This window comes from Musca vetustissima, unplaced genomic scaffold, assembly GCF_032173495.1.
Source record: "Musca vetustissima isolate MV318-11 ecotype Yass unplaced genomic scaffold, APGP_CSIRO_Mvet_v1 utg68149, whole genome shotgun sequence".
In the NCBI taxonomy this organism is placed as follows: Eukaryota; Metazoa; Arthropoda; class Insecta; order Diptera; family Muscidae; genus Musca; species Musca vetustissima.
The window spans coordinates 47,210-71,604 of record NW_026877051.1 but is presented as its reverse complement, the minus strand read 5'-3'; the positions used below and the strand labels follow the sequence as shown (position 1 = coordinate 71,604).

At 32.8% G+C, this 24,395-nt stretch overlaps 2 protein-coding genes across 2 annotated transcripts; one reads left to right on the top strand and one right to left on the bottom strand.

Annotated features, from left to right (window-relative positions):
* Positions 1-7,066: 7,066 nt before the first annotated feature.
* LOC133321563 (protein-lysine N-methyltransferase EEF2KMT) lies at positions 7,067-8,204 on the top strand. Its single transcript, XM_061530649.1, has 3 exons — positions 7,067-7,162; positions 7,226-8,033; positions 8,098-8,204. Exons 1-3 carry the CDS (start codon positions 7,067-7,069, stop codon positions 8,202-8,204), a joined length of 1,011 nt encoding a protein of 336 aa, XP_061386633.1.
* A 7,380-nt stretch (positions 8,205-15,584) lies between these two features.
* On the bottom strand, positions 15,585-22,832 carry LOC133321578 (uncharacterized). Its single transcript, XM_061530664.1, has 3 exons — positions 22,739-22,832; positions 22,337-22,594; positions 15,585-16,718 (listed from the first exon to the last, which is right to left on the bottom strand). The coding sequence occupies exons 1-3, from the start codon at positions 22,806-22,808 to the stop codon at positions 15,592-15,594; spliced, it is 1,455 nt and encodes a 484-aa protein (XP_061386648.1). The 5' UTR covers positions 22,809-22,832; the 3' UTR covers positions 15,585-15,591.
* Between the last annotated feature and the right edge of the window lie 1,563 nt (positions 22,833-24,395).

Here is a 24,395-nt window from a genome sequence, read left to right as displayed (position 1 = left end):
ATTGCTGGCTGTGCTTTGTTTTGGTATCGTCCTCGGTCTTTCCACATTTGGTGCTTGTTATGCATATGCAAAATTCGCATATGCATTTTCCAAATTATTTCGATATAAATGGCAAATACTACGTATCAACCAAGTGTTGATAGAGCAACAAGCCCAACCAGTGTCTGTCAATCTAGCATAAAAGAGTTCAATGGAGTCTATTATAACCGAACCCAACACCAGGGTGTCGTTTATTGACAAGCTGAAGATCCTATTATAAATGAGCTCACAGCCAATCAATCTATCATAGCCAACTGAAGGCCAAGGATTAAGCAATCTAGTAAAAAAGTCAATGTCATCGAGTCTCTTATAGAATAGCTCAAGATGAGTTTATCTATAACATAACCTAAATCAAGCCGAGTCCATTATATAATAGGTGAAGATCAGGGCCAGGAGTATATAAAAAATAGCTTAAAGTCAGGTTATCTCTTGAGTAGACAATTTATTCCAAATGATATAAAGTAAACCCCTCAGTGAAAATTTCAAGATTTTTGAGTAATTATCCGTGGAAAGTAATTAAGTGTGCACGGTTAATTACCTCGCTAATTATCCGTGGACCCCGGTTAATTACCCAGCAAGGGTAAATATCGGTGGACACTGGTGTTTTGTTTTTTCTTTCTTTTTTGCTTGAAATATTAACTGGTGCTTTAGTTTGATAGACAAAGATGTATTTCTGGGAGACATTTCACGAAAACTTTCAAAACAATAGATTTTATGTGCACATATGTGGCAAGAGCACTTGCAAATGTAAGTCATTTTAAGTGAAGTTGCCAGATTTAAAAAAAATACATTTGGTAATTTCATGGGACGGATTTAAAGGTACTGTTACTTTGGGGTAGGTTATTTAGGGGCAAATAAATGAAATGGGTAATTAAAAGGGTGTAATTAAACGTGCAATTTTGTAACTGATTTTACTGAAAATAACTGGGTATTCTGAAACCGGATTAATTAACCGTGGAAGGTAATTAAGCGCGGAGGTAATTAAGCGGGGAATACTGTACATATAAGTTTAATCAGTCGATTAAAACCAATACAAAAACCTGTTGTATTATTTGAAAATCCTCCAATACACAGCCTAATGAAAAATACACTGCGACTTCTGAGTCTGGTAATACTTTATGTAGATCTATAGAATTTTGAAATAGGTCAACGTTTTTGGTATATCCTAATGTTTGCAACATTTATCAACATTCTTTATATATTCTAAAAGAAAAAACATCGAACATATTGCATTGCATTTAATTAATTTTTAATAGACAACCCATATCGAATTTACAACTACCACCACATTTTTATATGAAAATTATTTCCTTCAACGGAAATGCATTTTCTTAACAAGATATGCTCATAAATCGTTTCATTTATTCCAATTCATTTTTACAAATACTATGGCTGCTGGTGGCGGCATCGTCTAGTTGATATTGAAAATCAATTGTCGATCGATTGTTAGACCTTGCGATAAATATCTCTTCGGTTATTTTCAATTAAAAAACTGCTATTGTTGGTTTTATTTTTTAGGTTTTGTTAACAATTAAAGATATTTGAAATATGGTATGATAAGGTTGGGAAATTGACGGTAATGAATTCCCATATATCTAGAAATAAAGTCTATGTGTTGGATGTTTATTAATCAGACCATCGACAATGGGATCAGCGGATGAAACAGTCTATAAATCTTGCGATGATTTACTTTGATATTTTTCCTGCTTCCATTCATTCATACCCAACCCTCGTTTTCCAATTATTCAATTTGACCCATTATATTTAAATTATGATTGTTTGATTTTTGGATTTTTTGTTGTTGTTTCTTTTGGAACTCAAACACCACTTTGTTGCACAATTAAATGCGTTTTTAATTCTTTCGATTTTTTCGGGCTTTAGATTTGTGTGCTATTTGATTATTGCAGCTTACCGTGATTGCAAGGCAAAACGATTGATCACGTTTCTTTGGTTTCTTTTTATTTATTTATTTTATTTTTTTTCCTGACAATGACGCAAATCGATTATTGTTCGGATAAGGAAATGATGTTGAAAGGAAATCTCGAATGCTAATAATAAGAAAAACAATATCGGCAGGTAGTTATCCATAGAAGGTGGAAGTTTTTGTTTTTATTCATTCAGTTGTCAAACAATTCAATTCTATTGTTTGATAAAACAGATTTTGAAAAGGTTGTAAAATAATAGAGACTTTCAATTAAAGCAGAGAATTGATTAATATCAAGGTCTTTATATGAAAAGTGTCGACAAAAGATCCTGGTGATCATGGAATTGGGTGACTAAGTTTTTTCACAAAGAAAGGAATTTACATGATTCGAGAAATTACACGTAAATTTTTATAATAATGTCCTACATTTGCTATTGTGTGACACGATCAGGTCTCATATAAAAAGCTTATAAAAATAAGTTATGAAATTCGGGGACTATATTAGAACAGAGAATCAATTATAAACTTGAAATCCAGTTGATTCTAGTTAGAAGAAAGAATCATTATAGACTCATATAGAGGTACTAAAAGTCGGGAAGTAAATTATGTACGAGCTAAAATACAGGATGTATTTTCTGGACGAGCTTCGGGCCAGCGAACATATTATAGCGGACGAACGGAAAAGGCCATAATAATAAATCTGAGGACCAGCGAATCTATTATAGCAAAATGGCTATATTTTAAGTATTCTAAACAGAATGTATGCCTAAAAAGGCATAAAACTCAAAAATTCAGCTTTAGACCGGCTGGGATTTGAACCCTGGTTCCTATGGCATCTCTCGATTGTTGTACGGCTCCTTAGGGTTCAAATTCACCTCCTTATCTTCCTAAGGTTACAGCTCTGTATACCATGGAAGAAAAATATTGTAGATTGTATACAAAAAATTCGTTAATACAAGAAAATCTGCTCTAAAAAGCTCCGAACCTTGACGCGGTTGAATTTAATTCGTAGATGCAATTTCGCAACAATATTTTGCATGTACCTTGCTTTGAAAAACATTGATCATGTATGATCATGATTTTCCTACTTCGCAACTATTCCTCCTATAAAAACACCTCCACAATCACCTCTCCCCTTACTTGGTGTTTGTTTTGCAATAGTTTATTTGACTACTGTTTCTTGTGCTAGCAACCGCCTACTTTCAACTCCCTCGGTTATGCATTCCATTGTTTCTTTATATCAGACACTCTTACCGTCCTCTGTATTGGTATTACAAAATTCGCATATGCATTTTTCAAATTATTTCGATAGAAATGTATATATACGAAGCTAGGAGGCCAATTAGTCTGGGGAATCTATTACATTCTAAATGATGTCCTGATGCCTATTCTAGAAGATGCGAAGTCGGGTAGCCTATGAGCTTAAATACAGATAGTCTATGATGGAGGAGCTTCACACCAATAAATGTTTATTGTAAAACAATTGAAGACCAGCGAATCGATTATAGACCACTGATATTATTTTAGAATATAGACTAGATGAGCCGAACGCAAAAAAAATTGGAAATTGGTACTACTATGTACTAAATTTAGTACATTTTGAATTGTGGGTGAACCGATAGAGTTGGAATCCTAAAACTTGAATTTAGGATCACTGTGGAGGTGTAAAATTGGGGTATGTAGGAAGTTTTGGAAATTGGTACTACTGTGTACTAAATTTGGTACAATTTGAATTGTGGGTAAACCGATAGAATCCTGAAACTTGGATTTGGAATCATTGTATGGTGAAGGCTTGGGTTAAGCAGGAGGTTATGGAAATTCGTACTGCTGTACTAAATTTGGCACAATTTGGATTGTGAGTGAATCGATAGAGTTGGAATTCTGAAACTTGGATTTAGGACCAGTGTGGGGGGTAGGATTGGGGTATGTATACTGTTTTGGAAATTGGTCCTACCGTGTACCAAATTTGGTACAATTTGAATTATGAGTGAACCGATAGAGTTGGAATCCTGAAACTTGGATTTAGGATCACTATGGGGGTGTAGGTTTGTGGTAAGAAGGAGGTTTTAGACATTTTTACTACTATTTACTATATTTAGAACAATTTGAATTGTGGGTGAACCCATAGAGTTGAAATCCTGAAATTTGAAGTTGAAATCATTGTGTAAGATCGGGGTATGCTGGAAGTTTTGTTGTGTGGTAATGGAAATAATGTGTGCTAAATGGAACTAAATTTGGTGAAATTTAGATTTGGGTGAAACTTTAGAGCTCGAATCATGAAATTTGGTACAAAATGGTACTCAAATCAATTTATGGTCGATTTTTATGTGTGGATTGTTTAGTTTTCCTGTCATATACAGTTTCCTGTGAAAATAAAATGATATTTTAATACATGTTTAAATATTACCCACATTCGCTAACGAAGTACCGGGCAAATGCTAGTTATAGAATATATGAAGTCAAAGAAATTTTGCACGAGCTAAGGCCATACAATATAAGATATAAAAGGCAGATTGGAGGCTAAGTAGTTTATTTTAAGCAAGCTGAAGGCCACGGAATCTATCATTGATGAACTGAAGCTTATCATTGACGAACTGAAGTTTACCGATCTTAAAGACAGGATGTATTTTATGGGCGAGCTTCTAACATTTAGTTAGAGAATCGATTATGAATGAACTGGAGATCAGAAAGTCGATTATAAAACAAATCTTAGGATCACGGAATCTATTATAAACGGACGAAATCCCAAGTTTATTTCAGACGATTTTAGGTCAACATGAGAATTAAAACTATTGAAATGTTTATGAGAGATGTTTTAGATCGATAGGATATATCTTCGCATTTTATAAAGGCTTCCTATGTTATGGTGATATATGAAGTTTGTATCAGAACTAGTACACCATTATGTTCATATGGAAATCCGAACTTTATATAAGTTTAGAAAAATAAAAAAAAAATGTTTATAATGTTGGAGTTGACCATCTTGGTGCTTGTGGAACGATAAGACCCATTTTGGCCTTGTAATATATTGTCGCAAATATATTGAAAATATTTTGTTAAGAGGCATTTCTCTAATACCAAATCACAGTCATCATATAAAAGTTAGGCTAGTTGGACTTATATTAAACCAGTGAGCGGAGCAGTATAGTCGGACGGGGCCGACCATATGATACCCTACACAACTTCCACGAAAAACTAACTTTCTGTGGATCTATATTCTGAGCTTGGGCAATATTTCGCGATTTTTGAACCATCTGGACCAACTAGAGGCCGACCATTATTACTAATGTTCAGTACAACCCTTCTAATTACTTGTCCAGATTCCTTTCCCTTGTATTGTGATCTTCTTATTCCCATTGGAGCCTACAGATCGACTCGAAAAAACACAAAACATTAAGTTTTCGGTCCAGTTCATCGTCACCGAAAATTGTAGGCGTCGTCCTTGACCATAACTGGAACTTCATGGAACATTTTAAAGCGATCAGAGCTATATTTCTGCACTCTAGTGTGGTAAAGGGTTACTAAATACTATCTGATACATAACCACCTGTAAATATTTAAGTGTAACTCCCACATCTGAGTACATATGCCCATATATTTGGTATCAATTTAAAGGTCAAAAACTGCCCTTGGATGTACAAACAACTTTTCGGGTCTATGTCCTTCAGGGGTAAATCTATACGTCATAGAATACAAATTTTCTAATTTTTCACACAAGTCAGGGTCCATTTGACCCGCTAAATATTGACCGATCCTTATCAAAACAGGCATGCTTATTCTTTGGCCCGATCCCTTTCTCTATGTAACAATTCGCGATGTTTGGGTCATAATTGCGGCCTCTAGAGCGACCAGAAAAACCGATAAAAATTAAGTATTTGGTCCATTTCATCCCCTAGATATTAATCGATCTTTACCAAAACCAATAGGGGTCTTCATTGGCCAGAACCCATCCTACATGCAAAATTTCGTGAAGATTGGTCCATAACTGTGGCCTATATCGTGTTTACAAAATATAATGGACAGACGGACGGACGGACGGACACACATGCCTAGATCGACTCAGCTAGTCGAGGTATGACGATCGGTATACTTAAAGGTGGGTCTAAGACCAATATTTCGCGGTGTTACAAACACTTGGGGCTGCACAAAGCTTTAATACCCTGACAACATAGTTGTGTAGGGTATAAAAATGTGTCCCAGTATGGTTTTTATCCTCTGAGAACCTGACGAAACGCCTCGCATAATGATGGCTGCGTATGTTCTTCCCCTGGTTTTCCTTTTCATTGCAAAACTCCGATCATTAGGCTCGTCGCCTCGAAAAAAAAATATTTAAAAATCATTCAAATTCAAATAAATAAAAATTTAAATGAATTTATTTCAAAAATACCCAAATCATAACGTAAACTTTACTCAAATGTTATTGTGAATGTGGTGTAACTACGGCCAGCAAAAAATATCTGAACACATCCTAACGTTTCAAAACATGTGTTCACCAAACCTTAAACACAAAACAGCTGTTGTTGTTTACAATTACATTTTTATAAGCATTTTACAAATCTATCCTTCTCAGTTCGTCCCCGGACGGCTCACAAGAAAGACGTAAAAAAATTTTAAATGAGTACTACACGCCCACGGGCTTAAAAAATGATTTTTACAAAATGGCGGTTGTTAAGCGTTCGCTTAACTAACACGTGTGTTTTTAAATGCGGATAACCTATAAATTACGAGTCGTTCAACAAAATCCAAACAGCTGCGCATGAAATTTTTAATTTTCGTAAATTTAATAGCAAGAAGATGCTTTTCGCTACTATGTGACTCCTTCACAGTAGAAGAGTTCACTGATACACAAGGCTTAGAAAGTCTGAACATTGTGGTCAAATTCTTAAAGAAGATCGAAGTCAACCTGCAAAACACAAACCACCATCTATGGATAAAGTCAAATTCGTAGCAAAGCTACATACGGATACATGGCACTAAACCTTCTATCCCTATAGAAAGTGGGCCAACCAAAATAATAAAAAAAAAAAAAAAAAAAAAAAAAAAAAAAAAAAAATCTATCCTTCTAAAAAATTGAAATAAAAAATAAATTCCTAAATAAAACCTATGTCCGAAACTACCTCAATGGAATTTAAAACATTTCTCAGACAAATACAAAAACAATATTTGTGCTGTTATCCCTTGCATTGTATAGAATGGGAGGTATGACATATAACATATTTCTTAATATAAAAAAAAATTAATAAGTTTTTTATCATTTTTTAGGCCTTCCCCAAAGATATGACATGGGATCAACAAAAGGATTTGATAGACGCCACCTACAATGCAGTGCTAAATCAACAGCTACCCATTAAAATCGCCTACCAATTGAATTTCCTCAAGAAGTTAATAGCATTTTTGGAACAAACTACCTCAGAAGTCCATGACACTGTCTATGAGAGTTATTGTGATGTCCAACTGCGGGTTGCCGAAGATAGTACACAAAAATATGCATTTAAACATTATCTATTGGATGATGAGACTCACTTTACGCTACGTGAATCAAAAAGTTTTGTGGCCGAAGGTACTACAGGCCTTTGCAGTTGGCAAGCTTCATTGGCATTATCCGATTTTTTGTTACACCATCGCGATTTAATAGAAAATAAACAAGTTTTGGAATTGGGAGCTGGTACGGGTCTATGTGGTTTTATACTATTTAAAATGTGTAAACCCCAACAGATCATGATTAGCGATGGTAGTCCTCAATGCGTGGAATTAATGTGTGAAAGTGTTAAACGTAATTTTCCAAATGTAGCGGAAGAAGAAAGTTCGCAAGGAAAGAAATTCTCATGGAATAATCAAATGTTGGAATGTTCTGTAATACCATGGGATGCAATAAATGAAATTGAAGAGGTCCAAGATTTGAGTCCTGAAATATTATTAGCTGCCGATGTCGTTTATGATGATAGCTGTTTTGATGATTTATCATTTGCCATTGATTATGTTTTTAAACTCGGCAACCAGAAGGTGGAAATGTATTTAGCAGCCACGGTTAGAAATGAACATACTCTAAATGGTTTTCTAAAGAAATTGGGTAAGTGGAATAGAGGGATATTTAAAAATTTGAATTTCAATTATTTGTGTTTTGTTTATTTTAGATTCCTTAAACTTTATTGTTGCCGAAGAACCTGTAGTGCCTTTGGAGAAAAGTAATTTATATTGGGATCGTACAACACCTGTTAAAATATTAAAAATAACAAGATGAGTTTTGTTATAGAATTTTTATAGTGTTAATTATACACACAATAATATATTGTATAAATATTCCCATTCACACGTTTTTTCCTATTAGAATCTAGGTCGTCCAGCTTTGCGTATATCGTAAAGAAGATCGTTATCCATTCTCATTGCATTAGTTGTAGCTCGGTATGTTCACCTATATTGATATATGATTTAAGTTTATGCAAGTATATGTCACAAGGTATTAAATCTATCGTATCAGACCTCGTTTGGTATGAAATCTTGAATTCTTAAAATTTGGAATAAGTTACCTATTTTAGGAATATGATAAAGTCAAGATGTATGTGAAATCCGTTGAGTTGTTTTTCAAGAATTTTATATAGAATTTGCTGATTATCTTGTATATATAATACAAAATTAAAGTGATTGACTGACTTAACGCATTTTAAAGCTATTTGAAATTTGGGTCGAAGGTTTTAGTCCAAATGTGTCAAAATTTGGAATTTCGAGGGTCACCGAATAGTATTAAATATGGTAGAATTTGTATTTGGCGAAGCTTGAATTCTTAAAATTTGGAATGAGGCATAAAACGGCACGAAAAGTACTAAATATGGTAGCATTTGTATTTGGCGAAGTTTGAATTCTTAAAATTTGGAATGAGGGTCACAGATGTAGTATCCGAAAAGTACCAATTAAATTTAGTACAATTTCGTAGCTGGAAACAGATAGAGCTAAAAATGTGAATCAAGGTTGAGAATAATGAGGTAGTTTTGGAAATGTGTTTTTATAACGGTCCATATTTTGCGGGTCAAATGGATCAAGTCATTTGTAATATTTTGATATATAATATTAAATTTAGCATCGCACTTTCAAATAATGCGCAGATCGTTAGGAAATTTTTGCAAGTTGTGAATGACGTATAATAATGAAACTTATAGTTTTCGGTGATGAAAATTATATTAGCTTAAATTTTTGTTTTTTTTCGTTTTTCTAATAGTTATACAGATCATATTTATGATCCGAACACCACGAACTTTTATGTTTGAAATAGATCTGGGGAACGATTGATGTGAAAAATTTTAAAAGTTTTCATTCTATAGGGTCTAGAAAATTTACCAAAATTACACTTTAAATCAAATTTTTAAATTTATTTTGATAATAAATATCAAAGATTTTTAAACTAATTTTAGGAGGGACACTCAGAATTTTAAGCGTAGATTTTATAAATTAAGAGCTGTAAGCGTGGGTTTTTTGGAAGGACTAATCAGAGCTATAAACGTGGATTTCTAAATTAATTTTGAAAAGGTCTATCAGAGCTATAAGCGCGGATTTTTTTTAATTAATTCTAATTGGGACTATCAAAACTATAGGCGTGTATTTTTAAATTAATGTCGAGAATGACTATCAGATTTAAACCAAATTTAGGAAGAACTATCAGAATTTGTTAATTAATTTTAGGAAGGACTAATCAGAGCTATAGGCGTGGATTTTAAAACTTAATTTTGAAAAGAACTATCAGAGCTATAAGCGTGAATTTTTAAATTAATTTTAGGTTTGACTTTTACAGCTATAAGCATAGTTTTTAATGAATTTTGAGAAGGACTACCAGATTTACACAAATAATTGGAAACTGGCACGAAAATGTATAGTCTGTCCCGTTCAACTATACTACTTCGCTCACGGATTTAGAATCGTTTACTTGAACTGAGGTTTGTATGTGTATTTTAGGAGAGTTCCCTATTAGCAGATAGGAGAGACTGTGACACCTTCGAATATCAAAATAAATTACTTTCGCAAAGTTTGAAATCTCTAGCTAATGATTTTTTTAGACGCACGTTTTTTGCATATTCTTATAAAAATAATTAAAGATATAATGTTTTTAAAAGATTGATAGGAAAAAAACAAGAGAAAGTAACTTTGGGGTATATTCGGCATTTTAAATTGGGACATATTCGTAATATACAGGTAGTGCTATGTTATTTACATAAAATGTTTTCACAGGTATCGAATATCAAAATAAATTACATTCGCAAAGTTTGAAATCTCTAGCTAATGATTTTATTTATGTTTTTGTCATATTTCCATGTTTTTGTAATATTTCATGTATAAAACTTAATTATTAAGACAGTATTATTAAATAGCATTTAATTACAATGCATATTCTTATAAAAAAAAAATAATTAAATATATAATGTTTTTAGAAAATTGATAGAAAAAAATAAAAAAATTCTACAGAAAGTAACTTTGAGGTAAATTCGGCACTTTATAGTGAGAACATTCGGCATATAAAGTAGTGCTATATTTTTTCCTTAAAATGTTTTTGAGTTTGTCTTTAAAAATAATCATTTAATATCCTTTTCGAAATTACACATATAAGACCAAAAGTGCTTGTATTGACGAAAATGCGATAGAAAAAAGCTATTTCAAATGGTGTGTGCGACCTTGAGACGTCAACGTCCGCCGCTAGAAAATATAGCCTCAAAAGTCAAACACTGAGTTGCATATTAAAACAAAACAGAGCCTTGAGAGGACCTAAATTTCAACCAGACTGATAGGGGTGATAACTTTTTTTGCAAAAACATTTTTAGCTAATACTAAATTGTTATATGTTTTTGGTTCTAGTTTTTATATAATTAAGTATCGGAGGACAATACAGTTGTTGTATCTGTTGAATAGGTACTGAAAAATAGAGCCCTAAAAAGTGAATACCTATTTATTATGTACTTGCTTCTTACCTCATACGACGACCGATGAACGTACTCCTTATGTTCCATGTCATTCTATCTAGAAAAAGAAAAATGCATTATTATTTATTAAGAATACATTTAATAAAAAATTCATCTACCTTTCAAAATGGACCAAATCTTTCGACGTAGTATGGGCAGATATAACATATGAAAGACTGCATTCATCACAACATTTTTTTCTTGATTTTAACACATTCAAAACTAATCACGAACACTTCCGCCATTAAATATGAACCCCATACCGACGACCGAGGGGGCCAAAACTCTTTAACGTAGGGATCGCGAAATTTACCGGCGGATCGATAGCTCGTAATTACATATTTTCACTAATTTGTATAATTATATTTATTATATATTTATCATTTATAAACTTAATTATATTTATCACTTATAAACCTTTTCCAATTTCTTTCCGTTAGATTTTTCTAATAAGAAACAACAATTGAACTCTTTTTCTTACATTTAACACATTTGTGATTGATTTATTGGACGAAAAATTGCCTTTTTCTTTTCTTTAAAAAAACACACACACATTTTCTTTTCATCTTTTAATTTTTTTTTTATTTTATGGCTGCATTGAGGAATAAACCCTTTTTTCACTTCAGGCAACAAAAAACTCATCAAATGTCGCCAATTTTCGCGCACTTTTTTACTAACACCCTCACACTCTTTATGACAATTTCCGAGCTTTGTTGCCCTTTCTTTTTGCACAAAAACTATTTTCATTTTTTTTTCTATATAAAAATATGAAATACCACATAAATTTTATTATATTGCTTTGCAGAAAGCCTTGCTTTATTCATATATTTATATTTTATTATATAATTTATAATATATTAATTATAATTTTGATTTTATTATTCACTTCACTGAAATACGTTTTAACCCGGCCGTTGTGAAACTGCAATAACTTCATAGAGAGAAGACCAAGACAGTATGTCAAAATACAACAGGGTGTTACAGAGAAAATTAAAAGTAAATATGAAGTTGACAGGATGTTACAAAAACGGAAATAAAAACTTTAGTGCCCTATTTTGGTACGAAAATTTAAATTTATTGGGAAACGTATAAATTTTGATATAAGGGAAGGAGGTTAGAGGCTGGCGTATCCGATTGGCTTTGTTATATGTGAAATGTCGAAAAGTTGCAAAATTTAAATATGGCGCTGATTTTCTTTTTATTTTGACTTTTAAAAAGTATGACTTATTCACATTTCTTTAAAAATATAGGGATTATATAATGGAAGGATAAATAAATACAGATGGGCATAGACATATTTTAAATTAAAATATTGGCAAAAAATTATAGAGTACTTTTTTTTAATTGAACACATCTACAGAGATCGATTTATAACCTTTAATATGTTAGTGTTTTGTTAGTAAATAATATTGGTTCACAAATGTGAAAATTTTTACGATTTGCAATGTTTGGATCAAATCAAATATCCATTATCTTGATATTGGATTAACAAATTTTCAGAAGGTTCATACTTTGTGGGGAAGGTACCAGAAGGAGTGTACCAACGGTGAGGTAAATATATTATAATATGCAAAATTTGAATGAAATTGGATATTCCGTTCACACCATATGAGTTTTACAAGTTTTCAGAATTTTGAACCTTTGTGGGAAGGTGCTAGAAGGAGTGGACCGATAAGACCCATCTTCCAAAATTATACCGGCAATGTTAAAATATTACGTTGTGAAAACGGATTTTAATCTTAAGTTTCAAGAACATTTTGATCAATTTGTGTTGGGGGTACCAGAAGAAATGGGTCGGTTGAGTCCCATTTTCCTACTTGAATTATGTTTTAAATATTCCGATGTGCACATCAAATCGGACATTCCATAAGGAAACATTTTTATCGCAGTAAAAACTAGGAGATTCTGCAGTAGGGAACAGACCAATGGTTAAAATATTAGGTTGTGCAAAGTTTAGTTAAAATCGGATAGTCGGTTTTTGGCCATTTTGTGTGCGTGGTACCAGAAGGAGTGGACCGGATGTACCCATCTTCCAACATAAGTTCGAAAGAAATATTACGAAAAGCATATTTGGCCTTAAATTGGACATTACACACCATTGTTTTTGAAATAACATCATTTCAAAAAGTTTACCCATTTGTGGGGGATGTTAAAGAAGGATTACGATGTGCAAAGCTTGGATCAAATTTGTATATTCAGTTCGTGTCATATAATATTTACAAAATTTAAACCCTCAAGTGGGAGAGGTACCTGAAGGAGTGAACCGATTTTCCTCAGCTTCGAACTTAATGTAACGATGTGCACGGTTCTGATCAAATCGGATCAAATATTGGTTTTATAAATATTGATAATATTGACCATTTGTGGGGGAGTTACCAGAAAGAATGAACCAATATGTTATATCTTCGGACTTGATCTGTTCTTGATAAAGATAATAGGTTTTGCAAAATTTGGTTAAAATCGGACTATTCGATTCGTACGATATTAGAAAATTCATTTTCAGTAATTTTTTACCATATTGTTGGGGTGTTACCAGAAGTAGTGGACCGATATTCCGTAACTTTGAACTTGAACTAAGGTTTGGAAGAAATAGAACGATGTGCAAAATTTGGATGAAATCAGTTACTTGCTTCGAGAGTTAGGTAGGAAACACATAAGAGGAATTCAGGCTTGACATATTAAGTTGGCTTTATTATCAAGTTTGTCTTTGATATCCCTTTATAAATATACATCCAACATATAAAATTGTGTGTTTCCATTTCGGATTGGAAAAATATGGGGTCTAAAACCAATATTTCAAATATTTATTTTTTTGAGGAAGAATTATCAACCATAATACCGTTATAATGGGGCTACTCTGAAAGGGAGATTTTCTACTCTATAAAAACATAAAATTACAGTCAATTTACAATCTATATGCAAAATTTTAAAGTTCTATCTTACATATTCCGAATACTACGTACACAACAATTCCTATTAATTCTCGATTTACCATTGGGTATTGCCTTTAATCATATACTAATATATGATTTATAACCACCCTGTAAATCGGTCACTTTGAAAGCAAAATAAATTCTCTTCACTCCACCCTGTGTTTAGTGGAACATAAGCTTATGACAAATTTCGTTTGCTTTAAACAATTTTGACATGAAACGTCTTAAAACGATCGGATTTATTAGTGATCGCGCAATTTTTCACTATTTCCAACAGAAAACTATTCAATTGTCAATATTTTTCGCTTGTAATTAATACGTGGTGGTGTTTGTATGTGAATGTTTGAAAAAATCAATATTTGTGAATTTGTGTGGAAAACTCTGGTAGCATATCGGTGTATCGGTATAGGTTGAAACATTTCGTTAGAAATTGGTGTGATTTGCATCCTTGGCCTATATACGATCCTGCCATATAAATATGTACTACTCAAAATCAATATGTGAAGGCAGCGGCTATACGGATGAAGTGGTTTACATTAAAGTTTTTTCAACACTGTCTTCAAATACATAATTGTTTTTCCTTTCATTTGCAGGTAAGAGATTCGCAGGACAGACATGTTTTTATATATATCATTATCAACTGAATCCTCTCTCATCCAGGACTACTACAGTGGTAACGTTATGGTCATAGCTCAGTGTCCAATGAGGTTTTGTCAACTGAAAGCATTAAAAGGTATTTCGATTAGCTGAATCGATATATCCTATAATTTTGTACCGGTCCATAATCATTATGTACAGGCTGGAGCTACAAGCTTTCGGTGATGACCATTTATAATTTGTGGGATCAAATGGACCAAATCGTTAATTTTGTCTGATTTCCAGTCACTCTTCAGACCATATTAATGATACACACACCAAAAACTTAAGAATGGAAAAATTATAAATGTTCCATTCTATGGCATGTTTTCACCAAGAAGACAGGTTGTAGGGAAGTTGCCAATACATAAAAAATATCTTTTACATGGCGTGCATTATTTAAAGAAATTTTTTACGGACTAACGAATATTTTTTTAAGAATATTTTTCAATGGCTATACAAGGCGTCGATTTTTTAAAGAACATTTTTTAAGCATCCATACAAGACGTGGATTTTTACAAGACTGTCTTTTTCTACATCCAACATAAGGCGTGGATTTTTAAAGCCTGTCTTTTTCTACATCCAACATAAGGCGTGGATTTTAAAAGCCTGTCTTTTTCTACATCTAACATAAGGCGTGGGTTTTTAAAGCCCGTCTTTTCTACATCCAACATAAGGCGTAGATTTTTAAAGCCCGTCTTTTTCTACATCCAACATAAGGCGTAGATTTTTAAAGCCTGTCTTTTTCTATATTCATCATAAGGCGCGGGTCCACCATGCATGAATTTTTTAAAAAATAGTTTTCAAAGACTATCAAATGCTTGGATTTTGTAAAAAATAATTTTTCAATCACTATAAAATGCTTGGATTTTGTAAAGAATAATTTTTCAACACGTCTGTAACAGGCCAGGACTTCTTTAAATAATATAATTTTTTTAATTTTTATAACTTACCTTTGTAAATTATTGTGAAATCAAAACATTTTTTTGTTTAATTAACATATTATTTATTAAAAAAATTGGCAGACAAATTTGAAAATAATTAAAATAAATACTTAAGTATAACAATTCATAACATCAGTGGTCGGCCCACTTGCAGTACACTTCTAAAAATTCTCTTAATATTCCTGTCGTGTTATTGTTGGTATTGTACCATCATTTAAACATCTAACATTTAATTGTTCAATTTGATGTTTTTGGAAAATAATACCCAACAGACCATATTGTATCTCAAACAGAGATGTACGATGGGTACGTGGCACTTTCATGCCCACCACCAAGGCCAATAAACTACCAATTATAATGAAAACAAAACCCTGAGACATTAGGGTACTAATATCTGTCGAATAGAAATATGAATTTTTGGCATTTGCAACAAAATAATAATAGACCACCGATGTGGCTAACAGTTTCAAAAGATATGAAACGTATATCAACAATTCCAAATAACGGAAATGGGCCACTTCAACTAGGAGTATTTGCAAATTCGAATATGACATACCAAAGAAAAATAATACCAACCAAAATGGTACAGTGGTCTTAACGGAATTGCAAATGATCATGCTCAATATGGTCAAAACGATGAGGCATAATTGATTGGCAACAAATGTCACCTTCACTGAGACCCAAATCAATGGGATAAGGACTAGGACACTGCCTGCATATATCACCCAATACATTACATCTATGTTCATAATATCAGTGACCCGCATGGCGGAGTTAAGGGAGAACCAAAAGGCGAAATATATAAACAGAGAATATTGTATGGCCTCGGTAAAGATGAGTAGGAGAGTTACATTCCATTGTTGATTTTTGGTAACATAAAAGAATTCAATCCTTTTTATAATCTCATCACGTTTATCGAAAATCGAACCATTTGAATTGGCAATACGTAAATCATTATCCAAACTGTTTTCAAAATCGGTATGTCCAAAATAGTTGAGTACAACAATACCGATTAGCAGGGCCAGCACAACAATTGATATGGACAAATATACTCCAGCAAAATCCACATATATTCCATGGGTTAGCTCTTCGGGTGTACCATTAGTATTTTCCATGGTATTCTTGGTGTACGAAGTGCCAATCAGACTAACAGCTGATGCCATACCGAGTATATAGAAACCGAAGGCGATTGCCATAAACAGTGCTCGACTACCTTTGCTCAGGATGCTATGCAGAAAACTGAGGCCAGCCAAAAATGTCAAACTATGACCCAGATATGAGATGAAGGCACCGATATTATCTGAAAAAAAAGTTAGAATAAAAATAGGAATTAATAAAAATATAATAATATAATTATGTTTTAAATCACTACTAGATTTTTTTATTATTTTAATTTAAAATAACCACAGAGGGGGTTTAAACCCATGGAATTTTCAAATAATATTTTTAACCATTTTTTTAAATATTTTCGGATATTAGTACGTAAATTAAAAAAAATATTTTTCCAGGGCTATACAAGGCGTGGATTTTTAAAGAAGACTTTTTTCAAGGGCCATCCATACAAGGCGTGGATTTTTAAAGAAGACTTTTTTTCAAGGGCCATCCATACAAGGCGTGGATTTTGTAAAGAATACTTTTTTCAAGGGCCATCCATACAAGGCGTGGATTTTTTAAAGAAGACTTTTTTCAAGGGCCATCCATACAAGGCGTGGATTTTTTAAAGAAGACTTTTTTCCAGGCTCATACAAGATGTGGATTTTTTAAAGAATATTTTTTTAAGGCTCATACTAGTTGTGGATTTTTTAAAGAATATTTTTTCAAGGCTCATACAAGGTGTGGATTTTTTAAAGAATATTTTTTCAAGGGTCAAACAAGGTGTGGATTTTTTAAAGAAGACTTTTTTCAAGGGCCATCCATACAAGGTGTGGACTTTTTAAAGAATATTTTTTCAAGGCTCATACAAGGTGTGGATTTTTTAAAGAATATTTTTTCAAGGCTCATACAAGGTGTGGATTTTTTAAAGAATATTTTTCCACCACACTGTGGTACAGAATATTTATTATGTCTTTACGCATATGTTTGTAACAGGCAAAATGAAACGAGATAGACACATATGCATAGAATCACTTTCTGTGGCGATTTACGCATGTCCGTCTGTCTAGATATTTTTGTAAATAAAGTACAGGTCACATTTATGATCCGATTTGGATGAAATTTGGCACAGGTCACTTATTTGGACCAAGGACGAACCCTATTGAAATTGGGAAAAATCGGTTCAAATATATATATATATAGCTCCCATATTTATTTTCGTCTGATTTAATGTAAATGGTTCACCAAAGTCACAACGTAATGAATTAGGCCTAGAATGATGTGTGTTAAGTTTCCTGAAAATAGGTTCAGATTTAGATATAGCTCAAATATATATATTCGTCCTATTAAATGTAAATGATGCACCAAAGTACCTATATATCTTTCGATTTGCACGAAATTTGGCACAGCGTAATGAATTAGGTCTAGAATGATGACTGTTAAGTTTCCTGAAAATCGTTTCAGATTTAGATATAGCTCACATATATATTTTCGTCCGATTTAAATGCACCAAAGTCCCTTAATATCTTTCGATTTGCACGAAATTTGGCACAGCTTAATGAATTAGTTCTAGAATGATGTGCGTTAAGTTTCGTGAAAATCGGTTCAAATTTAAATATAGCTCCCATATATATTTTCGTCCGATTTAATAGAAATGGTGCACCAAGGTCCCTTAATATCCTTCGGTTTGCACGAAATTTGGCACAGCGTAATGAATTAGGTCTAGCATGATGTGTGTTAAGTTTCCTGAAATCGTTGAAATCGGTTCAGATTTAGCTACTATATCTGACCAAATGAAAAAGTATAGGTTGCAGAATGACATGTTTATGGATCCAATTTCATTTTTCTGGTCCTTTAAAAAATGCGACGTCTGATAGGATTCATCTGTAGAATATACCCAAAGTGGTGAAGGGTATCATATAGGCGGCCCCGTATGACTTTACTACTTTCCTTACTGGTTTAAGGGCTATAAAAGGCGTAACATGGTCTAGCTAGCTATTTGACAAATTTATTTTAGTAAAAGACTTAGTATTTTCATTAATCTTACTATACATATTTCAGTCTGTGTGTTGTTATCTTAATTACGACGACGCTTGTTGTCATTTTGTGTTAGCAACAAGAACAACAAAATTTTGAGCATTATTTTTGCGACTAATATTTTGCCATATATATTTGGATAACATTTTGTGTAGCCGTTTTTTTTTTTAATTTTTTTATTTTGCAAACAAATGGTAGTTAATTGTGCCATATCGGGACACAATGACAGATACCAAAAAACAAAAAATTACTCATAAGTAAATTATGGATGAGGGAGAAGCGAATTGCAATGTTTTCACGATCTAAAGTTCAATATTTTTGGCTTATATAGAATTATAATCTTTATAAGTAATATCTTGGAATTTATTTATATAAAAATTGAATTAAATTATAACCATATAAAAGTTTCCATAGTTGTGACTGAGGGGATGGTGTGGAGTTTATGAAAAAATGTTATTAAAGGAAATTCATTTAAGAAAAAACTCAAGTGTCTAGGCACTTGAGAGAAAAATAAAACACGATAGTAAACCAATAGAAATTATTTCATACAATGCACCCACCAAACTCATTAAGCATTAGAGTATAACTTTTAATTTAAAATTTATTTTTTACTCAAATTTGATGATTAATTAGAAACCATTACTCCATGCTTCATTTGCCTAAAATCTCAATTTTCTTTTAACTGTACAATCTATTTGATAACTTACTGTACTGTACTGTATTTTAATCAATAATTAAAAATACATACTTATATATAAATATTTGATATTCAAGTGACCTACTGCAGTCCAAATAAATATTTAGTTTTAATTCACCCCCATTTTCTTGTTGAAAGTATTTGAATTATTTTCATTGATAAGATATTAAAGTTTTGGTTTTCCTATTGTTAATAGTGATTCATATTATTTTTTTTTAATTTTGGAGGACATTGAACATTTAAAAGCAAATGTGCGATAAGTTACACAGTGCATTAACATTAGTTTTAAAAGGTTCCACATGAATGTTTTTTTTATAGTTGCCTATATAAGGTGGAGTAATAGAATAAGGAATATTATAAAAAATATATACCATTGTATACGTGAAACCTCTTAGTTTTTCTTAAAGTAATGTAAATAAAAAAGCAAAACGCCAGATTTCTTACAAATATTACCTTGATCTCCATTTACAGGCTAGTTAAACCTAACTAAACTTTGAAAAACTATGCTAAAGCCAAAGTTTAGCCCCCATATAACGTTACCCCCTAATTTTCGGCATCCTACAACCTATGTGGCGGGAAATTTGGCTTTTGGTTTACTGGTACAGAACTTCGCGTAGCCATTTTCTATATAAAGAAAGATTTTTTAAGAGTTATAGTATGGTCCATATAATTTAATTTTTGAGGAATATTTTATGCAAGTGTTGACAGCGACTGCGCCTCAATTTTCCAACACTTCTCCCGGTATCTCACGAACAAATGCTGCACTGGTGTATTCCTACGTGTCAATTTGAAGTGTGCTTGTCTATAAGACATGATCTTTAACATAGCCCAACAAAAATAGTCTAAAGGCGTTAAATCGCTCGTAATTTAGTCACAATAGCAAAATTCGAAATGAAAACAAAGAAGACGAATTAATGAGCACCAAGGGAATGGGAGCACATAGTACTACAGAAAATAATACGAATAAAAGAGCTATACACTGACATGGAGAACATTCAGTTCTTCACAGCGGGAACATTAGTGACACCTTTTTCTCCCCAACGCGGAACCAAAAAGTCTGCCACTCCTGAATGAAGTTTGCTCCCAAAAGAGTGGAATAACATGGAGTCTCTCACGACAACTTGCGACTCAGATTATCATGCTATACGATAACGAAACTTGGTTTGTCTCTAACATCATTAATAAACGAATGCCTCAAAATCATATGCTGGATATTCTGCTCCAATTCCATATGTAACATATAGCTGCGGAATCTAAAAAAAAAACGGGAACCTATAAAAAATAAATTAAACCTAAAAATCGAGAGGGGATGGCCACACCTCAAGGATAACTGTCCATAGCTTAACCAGAATGACACTAGAATGGAATCCCCAAGGATCACGTATTGGAGTTCGATCAAGAAACACCTGACAAACGATAACCCAAGAACTAAGACATAATTACCTTACCCGCCACCAACTCAAACGAAACGGCTGTAATTTGACATTCCGGATTATTGTAGACTGTCATATGTATATTTATGAATATAATTTTCAATATAGGCTCATGTTTTGACATGTCTTAAGAAAACTTTTGATATACTTATAAACATATTTTTGTAAATCCCCTAATTAAACGTCCCGGCCGCACCGAATTGTTTGCATATCGATAATCGAATATCAATTTCTTGCCTATGATGACCATATGTAAAATCTTATAAGGGAAATTTTTGTAGAATATTTGGATGTCAAACAAGTAAACAAGTGTCAGTAGGTGTTGCCGATAGATATATACCCTCATCATATGGTTTGCGAAGGACGTCTTCGGAGATATACACAGGTTTTATTATTTTGACCTTTTGTGTGGAAGAGGAGTTAACGTTTTCGGACTTGATCCAAAGGTTGGTTCAAATCGGACATATATTTGGATTTATACATATTGAAAATTTTGACCCTCTGGGGGGAGGTACCAGAAGGAGTTGACCAATGGGTTCCATCTTCAAACTTGATCTAGGTTGTACAAAGTTTCGTTAAAATCGGATAGTTCGTTTGCATGTTATTTTAAAAAACATTTTTAGCACAATTTTGATAATTTTGCGGACAGTGGACCGACCGAACTTAAACTAAGTTTGGAAGTAATATAAAGATGTGCAAAGTTTGGATGAAATTGGTTATTTCCCTCGACAGTTATCGTGCGCATCAGCCAACCAGACAGACAACGGACATGTGTAAATCGACTCCAAATTTTCTGAAACGGATTTGGTCCAAAGAAACATGGGGTCTAAAACCAATATTTCGAAATATAACCTCATTCGCCATAAGGCTGAGGGTATAAAAATGATTACTATCGGATTACATTTCTGTATTTCAAAGGCCGCATTTTCCCCATCGTTGTGGATGGGTCGTTGTGACTACTATTTGGTAAAGGCTAGACATACATATAAACAGGTCCATGGTTTATCATAGCCGTCATTGTCAGTATTTTGAAGATTTTAACTGCATTTTTCCATCGTAGTGGATGTAATCTGGCATTACGGGATATTGGACAGTAAAACACATTTTTGCAGAAACTTGTCTATATAGGCCACCACATAAAGATCCCACCTCATTTTCGGTCTTTTTATGTTTTTTTTTTTTTTTACCAAATTTTCTCATTGAAGTGGCTACTGTTTTGAGATACCGGATTCCTGTTGAATAGAATACTTCTTTTCAAAAAATATGCATGCTTGGTTAATGTTTTCAAATATTCCCCATACCTGTTAATTTTCGGTATGTCATATTTACTACCTGTGTCTGTAATTTACAACATATATTTTCAGATCTTTAGGAACCTATTACCTCATAATGCGATAGTATAGTCCACATATACAGTTCCAACCTATTTAAGGAGTTTTTAATTCACACCTCATGGTGGATAATATAAAAAGTTCGGCCCGGGCGAATTTAATGACCTTTCAGTAATGATTATAAACTCTAGAGTTGTCAACAAATCGCGCCATAACCCAAAATGTATCCGTAATATATTCGCCAGGGGCTTTCATCCCCGTAAGGAATCGCAAAATCTTTGTCAGTCATACTTATTTTGTTATTAATTTACTTAGTTCCAATACTTACCAAAATCATCGGCAAAATAGAAACAGCTCGATATCAAATGGAATACACCCGCCGCCAACAGAATATACATATGCCAGAAAACAATGCGGGAACGCATAAATTTTAGAGCGAACATCGCCAAGGCAGCTACAAAGCCCCAGCAGGCGCCCAATATCAAGGGGCCATAGACAATGACGCCACTATCCACATTTCGTTCAGCAACAAAGGAAGATATCGTATAACCAAATACCAGGCCACATGGTAAGAAACTTAGGCACACTTTTAAATCAAATTTTGAATGGAGGAAGAAAATATTATTTCATTATTTTATGATATTAATTAAAACATATATAGAACGTGGACGTAGATAAGACCATTAAATTTCACAATATCGAAAAAAAAAATAAAAGAAACTACACGCACCTACAATACTGGGAGCAAATTGAAAGAATTTATATACGAATTTATCCCATAGACCACGTAAATTTGCCATTATTGTGTAGATTATTTATTTTTTTATTTTTATTTTTATAATTAAAACATCACCGAAAAATTACCGAAGTTTTTTTATCTAAATTTAAAAAAAAGTATTTGCGTAATTTTTTTATTTATATTTTTCCGCTTCGTTTCGTATTTTTTGCTCGATATTAACTCTGTTAGAGTTTAGTTATTACTGAGTATTATTTTTTTAATTTATTTTTTTGTTTAAACAATTGTTATTGTCTATGGAATTTGGCTAAAAAAAGAATTTTGCCCGGTAGATTTTTTCTGTTGGTATAACAGCCTGCCTTTTTGCTGATATGGAGACTACTACGATGACAACAAACGTCTGGTTCCATAGAAGAGTACCACCTTTGTTGTTGTTGATTTCGTTCGTAGTGCTCTCTTTGACTAGGATCGTGGTTGAGTTCTTCTCAGATAAAGTAACGTTTATTTGTTCATTGGACTTGTGATAAGATAAGATGAATTTTTTATTATTGACTTTATCGTACCGCAATCCGCCAACCCGTTCGACTTCCACCACCCTCTAGTTTGAGTGATTTTTTATTATTTATTTTTCCCTCTAGAAACTCAGAAGCTCCGTATGATTTGTTTTGAGTTATTATAGAACGTTATATTTCCATAGCATATTACTCATTCGCTTCATGAGTATTATGGGGGATTCCGAATAAGATATGAGGGTCTTGTTTTCGGAATACGTTTAAATTTGTTGTTACTTTTGTTTTTAAATGAGGTTGATAGGGTCACAAATTTTCTACAGATAGAAGACATTCTTTAAATGTTATCATATTGATAAAAAATATTATATAGGTCTTATATAAAGCGTGGAGGTCATTACATGACGATCGCTAGTCCGCAATTGAAGAATGTGGGAAGTATGGACCAACATAATGCGTGGATTTTTTAAAGAATACTTTTTTAAAGGGATATACAAAGAAGACTTTTTCAAGGGCTATATAAGGCGTGGATTTTTTAAAGAAGACTTTTTCAAGGGCTATATAAGGCGTGGATTTTTTAAAGAAGACTTTTTCAAGGGCTATATAAGGCGTGGATTTTTTAAAGAAGACTTTTTTCAAAGGCCATCCATACAAGGCGTGGATTTATTAAAGAAGCCTTTTTTAAAAGAATACTTTTTTCAAGGCTCATACAAGGCCTGGATTTATTTAAGAAACCTTTTTTAAAAGAAGACTTTTTTCAAGGCTCATACAAGGCCTGGATTTATTTAAGAAACCTTTTTTAAAAGAAGACTTTTTTCAAGGCTCATACAAGGCCTGGATTTATTTAAGAAGCCTTTTTAAAAAAAGACTTTTTTCAAGGCTCATACAAGGCCTGGATTTTTTTAAAGAAGACTTTTTTCAAGGCTCATACAAGGCGTGGATTTTTAAAAGAAGACTTTTTTCAAGGCTCATACAAGGCCTGGATTTTTTAAGGAAGACTTTTTTCAAGGCTCATACAAGGCGTGGATTTTTAAAAGAAGACTTTTTTCAAGGGCGATTTCTTGATCCTCAGGGATTTTTTAGGCGCCGTTGTGGTTATGTTATAGAATTTTTTACTTAAGGTGTGTCCAACTCATTGCAAT